The 7,531-nt window shown below is 33.4% G+C and overlaps 1 protein-coding gene across 1 annotated transcript; it reads right to left on the reverse strand.

Moving 5' to 3' along the window:
* Window positions 1-515: 515 nt before the first annotated feature.
* LOC106715149 (ornithine decarboxylase antizyme) lies at window positions 516-7,321 on the reverse strand. The gene is given in 8 exon segments (XM_045682437.1): window positions 516-1,660; window positions 2,402-2,514; window positions 3,561-3,656; window positions 4,535-4,659; window positions 4,984-5,080; window positions 5,082-5,088; window positions 5,371-5,472; window positions 7,224-7,321. Coding segments are annotated over 8 exon segments (717 nt in total). The 5' UTR covers window positions 7,244-7,321; the 3' UTR covers window positions 516-1,503.
* Window positions 7,322-7,531: the final 210 nt, after the last annotated feature.

Here is a 7,531-nt window from a genome sequence, read left to right on the forward strand (position 1 = left end):
GTTTCTATATAAGTTAGTGATAATGTCTCACGAAAGTTTGAATAATTTAATTTGCACCGAATATTTTAATTTATTGAATCTAATGTGGCAACATTTTGCTGATTTTTATCTTATGTTTGTAATTTACGCGTAAAGCTGACTCTACAATTATATTTTTTGTACGATGGCATTAATTAGAATGTCTTATAGTATAGGAATACTAAATTAAGGAAAAAACTTGAAACCTCTTAGATGCTATATTTTTTTTTCAAATAGAATTTAGGCGCTTATGCACTAACGATGCTATCCTTAAGTTACAATTCGTTAATGTATAGGCGTAAAGAAATGTAAATTTAAAAGGAATTTTATAATTTGGGAAAAACAAGAGGTTTTGTACGTACACACTCAAGACAACACAACTTTATAGTTAACCGTCAATGTTTAACCTCAAAAGTTTTCAAACCATTTCATCATAGTTTTATGATTGTTATATGGTCACTGAGGTTAAAAGGCCTTGGTTATTTATATTTGGTTTATTAGATAAGTAATTAAAAGTCAATCTTTAGTTAATGAACCATAGCGTTGTTATGACATTTTAGTTTTGAGATATTAGTTATTCAATATTATCAAAAGATTCGTGTGCACGTACACAAGCAGAGAATAAAAGTGGAGATAGAAATATAACAAACTATTTTTTTTGGATTTTTTATTTTTTAATTTTTTTTTGTAATTTTTTTTATTTTGGCTCTACCCCGGAGTGGGTGAATATTACACGACGACATATATGCTTTAAATATAATAATTAATAAAGATTAAAATTAATTTTCTACAAAACAGTTTTGATTTTAACGTATTCATAGGTCGAAAGCGATTCAAAGCTGAATTTGTAGAAAGAAATAATAAAAAAAAAAACTAAAACTAAAAAGCTATTCGATTCCTTTAAGACAATGAAAGATGAACATTTGCGATTCTAAATTTAAAGCAAATACTACGAGAATGGTGATCTAACTGTGACAAATTTCTATAATTTAGCTCAATGCCTTTAAAGGAAATCTATAAGCAATAAATCTACATAATAGGAATACATACTAAACATCTAAACGCTAGGAGACTTGTTGAAACTTTACCGAAACCACTAAAGCAAGCGCGAAGCAATACTTTACAATTAAAAGTGCTCTTTTAAATTTCCCCACGGCCATGTGACAGCTCTTCGAATACTGAATAAAGTGTAATACCATTAGGATATGAATCCAACTAGTCTGTCAAACATTTGATTCAAATATTTCTTTAAAATCTCATTGTTGATCTTATATGGTGTTACGAATAGAACATAACATTTAATATATGTGCCAAACATTTGATCAAAAGGTTGTCAAACATCAATTAAATTGAACATAACTACTCTATGGTATATAATACTTGCTGTCACTTGTCAAAGATCAAACTGCCGCAAACTACTCTATGACCAAGAAGTGTTAATGTACTTGTAAAGGGAAGCGGTGCTAGAGCGTTGAGTGAGGGAGTCTATTGCATGTTGTAGTGCAGGAAGACATAGTCGGGGTTGTTGATCTCTTGCGGCATGAGGGGCGAGGTGGGGGGAAGCAGCTGGAAGCCCATAAACATGAACGTGCGGAGGACTGTCGCTCTGTCAGGCCGAGACTTCAGTACGCAGATGATGCAGCTGAAAGAAAAATAAAACATTTATTACATCAATAATTCCCTATTTCATATATACTTGTACACCTCTCAACAGAAATATGTAACAATATCATAAGAAATTATACAAATTTTTGAAACTAAGGGTCCGTTCACACAGAACGTGACGGCAAGCATCGCGCGTCAAACTGGGCAATAATCAAAGGTACTTGGTGACTTGGTACAAAAAGATTATGCTTGCTTCTTAATAAAGTAAGACGTGAAAAATAATAATAATAAAGCTCAATTTTATTATTAACTAGCGACCCGCCCCGGCTTCGCATGGGTGCAATGCAAAATATACCTACTACAGAATGTCCTTATACACAACGTTCACATTAGAAACCTTTAAATTTATCAGTGTTTCTCTACTATATTATGCATTTATTATACATACAAACCTTCCTTAAGAATCACTCTATCTATTAAAAAAAACCGCGTCAAAATCCGTTGCGTAGTTTTAAAGATCTAAGCATACATACGGACATACAGCGAAAGCGACTTTGTTTTATACTATTATTATTAATAAAAATCCCTTCACCTTGTTCTGTGTGAACGGACCCTTAGATATGCTTTAATAAGTTAATTGTACTCAGTTATTGACTGGTCACTGAAGATGTTCCTTAGTATACATTTAGCATATTAAACAGTCACTTAGTGAAGATCTGTACTGCAGCAGTGAAAATTTAATATATCAATTTAACATTTAGTTAAACTAAATACTAACTTATTACAACCAAGTCGTTCCTCTGCGAAGTCCAGGAGTAGCATGAAGCTCTCCTTACTACCGGACTGCAGTACTGTCGGCATACGCAAGTAGATGGTGTTGCCTTGCACCACCTGGAAAGGAAAAATACTAATTTATTACTTTGTACATCAATTATGTGAAAAATAATGAATTTATCGATATTAGACTACAAAGTATTAACGAGAATATGAATAGGTTATTTTTTTTTTCAGTTAATCCTGTTTTATTTCTTGCATAATTAATCTTACTTATATTATAAATGCGAATATTAGAATCGATGGATGTTTGTTTGAAAGTGTCTCCGGAACGGCTCAACAGATCTTGATTAAATTTGGCATAGATGTAGAACATAGTCTGGAAGAACACATAGGTTAATAATAAAGTTATATTTTAATTCCGCGCGGCCGAAGTTGCGGGGGACAGCTAGTTTTATAATACAAAGCAAACCGGATTAAGTTTGAATTTTAAATTCATTCTTTTTACCTTAGGAAGTCCAATTATAAAATTTTACTACTACTACTTGTGTACTTAAAATATAAGAGTACATTTTAACTTTTTCATAATATAAATTGATTAGAAGCCAGTTGTATGCAATAGTGACGTCACTCGATAAGTCACTAACCTCATTATTAATTACCAATTGACCGATAGCAAGCTTGTGTTTGAAAACAACAAGTACAGGATGTTAACAATATGTATGAATTTATGAAATTATTACAATAGTTATGCAAAATGTGAGATAATTTTTCTGCACTACGTGATTTTCTTTTATTTCTATCATTGTGTTAAAACTTCGTATGTGGTGTGTGTCATTTGCTGTTTTATTTATCAACTAGCTGTCGCCCACGACTCCGTCCGCGCGTAATAAAAAAGAAATTAACTAGTAGCCTATGTGTTCTTCCAGACTATGTTCTACATCTGTGCCAAATTTAATCAAGATTCGTTGAGTCGTTCCGGAGATGCCTTCAAACAAAAATCCATCCATCCATCTAAACATTGGCTCAAAATTGCTTAGAAATTAATTTGTAAAAATGTAAAATGGTATTCAATGTTTTCAATCGTATGGCTCTTTGTGAAATAATCAAAATTATTTATAATCTGTCAAATCTGTAAAATTTGCTTTAATAAGTTAACTTACGGCTTCCCAGCGAGTGACAGTGTTCTCAGTGAGGAAAATCTTGAACTCAATCTTCACTGGCTGACGATCTTTACGCTCCAGTATCTTGCTTATAACCTGTAATACAATATGACCATTGGTTTCCGAAACCACATCGAAAACATATCGTCATCCCTGTCATTATCTTTGACAAAACAGAGATAACAATGTGTTTTGAACGGGGATTTCGGTCTCAGAAACCCACTATAAAACACTCAAATCTTTATCTTTATTACCACCAAGATATATGAATATTGTTTCAAAGGATGTCAGCAATTTTTTTCTTTTTTGTTTAAGTTAATAATAGCAAAAAAGGTAAGAATCTTACCACGTGTTTTTGAACTTTGTCAGTTTATAATTTCATTACAAATAATAAAATAACAAAATGGCGCGTCAAACTGTTTATAAAATGATAGTGTGCACAATTTTCCAGTTACATAATATTAACCTAGAATACTAGATCACGCTATTTACATGTAGTATAAAATTGGGTCGTATATAACAAGATGGTTATTTTAAGCCATGATATCAATATGATGATAAGAGAGGTTAAATACGTCTTGACTTGTCTTTGTAGCTCACATCTACTCTATATAACACAATGATCATTATTCATTGTATTTTCAATGTAAGTGATAAAAAATACAATAGAATTGTAAATTCAAAGAATGTGTTACACATACTGCTAAAAAGTAACAAATGCATTCCTATCATTTTAGAGGGAATATGAGATTCGATTATAAAGAAGTATAAGGAGAGATGAGAATTGAAAGGTTTTTACTAACCAGTCATGAGTAGATACTGTTTTTTTTTTTAGGGCTCCCTCAGGAGCCTCGGCTCGGGCTGTTACTTCGTTATTATTACCGGATTGGGAGTAGATACTATTTTTTCATTAGAGTAATATGAAATATTCGTAGGGGGGTTTAGTGCGAGGAGGTATTTATGCGCATACTGACCGCTTCACGTCGCTCCGGCTGCAGCGCGGGATGGTTGTGCGGCGGCGAGCCGGGCTCGGCCAGGCTCTCCGCGCTGCCCGCCAACGAGCTCGCGCTCGCCCATAGCAAGGCGCTCAACAAGTCACCTGACGTTACAGACCATTTAAACGCTGCACAAAAATATATGCACTAATTTAGAATACAACACATTTATAACAAGGTTTTTAAATAAGTTAAAAACGAACAAGTAACAAAATTGAATCAATTAAAAGCAAAATGTTGACTAGATAAAGCAGAAGAATTCTGAGATCTTTACTAAATAAAGTAGGAGTACCCTACTTTACCCCAAGGAATCATAAACTAGTATTCAATGTTGTTGTCGTATCCTAATGTCAGAGTATCTATAATGTGGCGGAATTTGTATCCTATTATTGATTTATAAAAATAAACTGCACAGTATGAATACTTACGGTTGTTGTCGTCGTGAGTGGGGGTGGATGGGGTCGCGGGGCTCGAAGCCCCGCTGCTCACCCCTCCGGGCGGTGCCGAGCCATGAGCAGGGACATCAGGACCACCTGCACACATTTTTTTTATATTATTAATTATCCAATATTCTGCAAAAGACGATTGATATAAATTTTAGGCCCCAAGACTAGCGCGACGGGTTGACTTAGTGACAAGGGTGTAATATCTGTTTTCACCATCTACTTTACGGGATCCCTAAAAAAATTAAGTTCTACTTTCGGTTTTGCCACTCTACATGTGTCATTCCTAAGTTCCTAAGTCGCTCCTTATTAAGGGCCAGTTTTTCAAATGGTGTACAGACTCTGTAAACAATAAGTGTAATGTAAACTCACCACAGAGGCCCGGCGCCCAGGCACAGCGAAAAACACTCGGCGTCGGAAGCCGACAAAGCCGAGCGCTTGCTGCCTGCAACGCTCAGGGACGCGCAGTCACCACTGCAACATCACAATATAAATTTTAACTCACGGTAACGTTATTTAGGTCAGAATCGTCGTGGTTAGCTCGTATATTGTCACTAAGGGTCTCATAGGCCTTACGTGACTAGGCCTTAGTTAACCACGATGGATCAGTGAGAGTTGATGACGTCATAGAACTTTTGTAACAAAAGTAATAAAGGCTAAAGATAGAATAAAGCGTATTATATGTGCGAAGTTATTTTATGATGTTCACGTTATCCTTGACTTTATAACGACCATAAAGTCAGGGCCCAATAATATTTAGCGATACATTAATGGACAAATTTTTCAATTATTTTTTTGATGACGATTTTTTTTAATGATGCGTTGTGATATTTCTTAATTAGACTTAATTGATTGCTAAATATTTGAATTAACGCATACTTATAAAACAAAATACGATTGGTAAATGAAGATAATATTATCGAAGTCGAAAACTGTACAAACTTGACGTAAAAATAATTATTTAATGAGTAAAGTTTTGAACTGTGAATGAAATCGATGAGGTAGTATATCTGAAGAATTGTCAATGTTGAACAATAAATACCTACAAGTATATCAAGTGACCTGGTTACGATGTATGGAAATTTTCCATCATGGACATCGGTGTATGATGTTAACTGACACGTATTTGTAACTTTCAACGTATCTTTTGTTTTTGACAAGAACAGTAATGTAGGACAGTAGAGTTGTGACAGCCTAGAACCTAGATTCTAGCTCTAGACAATGTTGTAGTCTTCTAATTCTTCTAGAAGGAATTATAGTTTTACTACGTTTTAAGATTTTTTTTTTGTGCATTGCAATTCAAAAATATCTACCTTAATTGGGTTAAATATAAGCATTATTTACAGTGATAACAAATGATTAAATAAAGTTTATTTCTGCCACGTTAAGATGCCAAAACATGATGCTATAAAATGCGGTCATGTTTTGTAAAACTACTTGGAAAAATTTGCTAAAGAAATATTAAACATGAGAAGTACTTATAATGTGCGGGGAAGAATAACTATTTGTATAACATTTTCAGCATCAAATCTTATCACATTGACAAATAAGATTCACAGTTTATATCAAAAGATAAACAACGAAATGCTGCATACGTGGAAAATATCTTTCAAATCTCTAGTAATACAATGATAAGAATTATAAACAAACTGTGGTGAGACTATTTAGTTCACGTGACTGTAATAAAGTTGATAGTCGGTTTATTGTAATTTTCCATTGTCGAAACGCATGCACATAACCAGTAATTTCTCTCATTTTATTAATAAAAACAGAGAGCGAATTTTGAAAATTACACCTGTTAAACACACACATTACATTTGTTCACCTAAATTGATAGCATTTTTTGTACGTCTACTTGACAAAACTATTTGTACCGCAGCCACTATCATCATAGCCTTTTTCAGTAATCAATCTGTTGTCATCAAACTTAGGCATCAATTATGGGTACTATATTATGAGCAATGTTCATTCATTATGACCATTTCCACTGACCCGGCCGCAGTATGAGAAAAAACTAACATGTTTATCAGCACAGTTAAGTCAAGAGCCACAGAAATAGAATAAGTTTCGTGGCTAGTCGCTTCTGTGGAAATGGGAACTAAGCTATTGCTATGGTACTATATAATGTGGAAGGAGTTTCGGGAAATAAAAAATAAATTAAAAATATTTAAGTTACTCGTAAATATTTGACGTCAATTGTTTGGTAATAATGAAATTACTCTTACCAGTATAGTTTCACGACCATCGTTGACGACGAAAAAAAATTAGTACTAAAATTAAAAGAAACAAAGAAAATTCTTTGTTAATTTTAAATAAATGTAATATCACAACACTGGAATGTAAAGTACTTGTCTATACAATAATTACGTTATAATTCTTTAAATCGATTCTTTGAGGGAATTTTTCTGTAAATTATTCTTATGCTGTATGCCGTATACAGCATATTATGGTAAAATTTAAATAAAATGTTTGTTTTTCTCTTTTAAAGGCGTCCGTTTTATAGGAAATTCTATTGGGAACTGATAGAAAGCGG

This window comes from Papilio machaon, chromosome 19 (genome assembly GCF_912999745.1).
Source record: "Papilio machaon chromosome 19, ilPapMach1.1, whole genome shotgun sequence".
Classification (NCBI taxonomy): Eukaryota; Metazoa; Arthropoda; class Insecta; order Lepidoptera; family Papilionidae; genus Papilio; species Papilio machaon.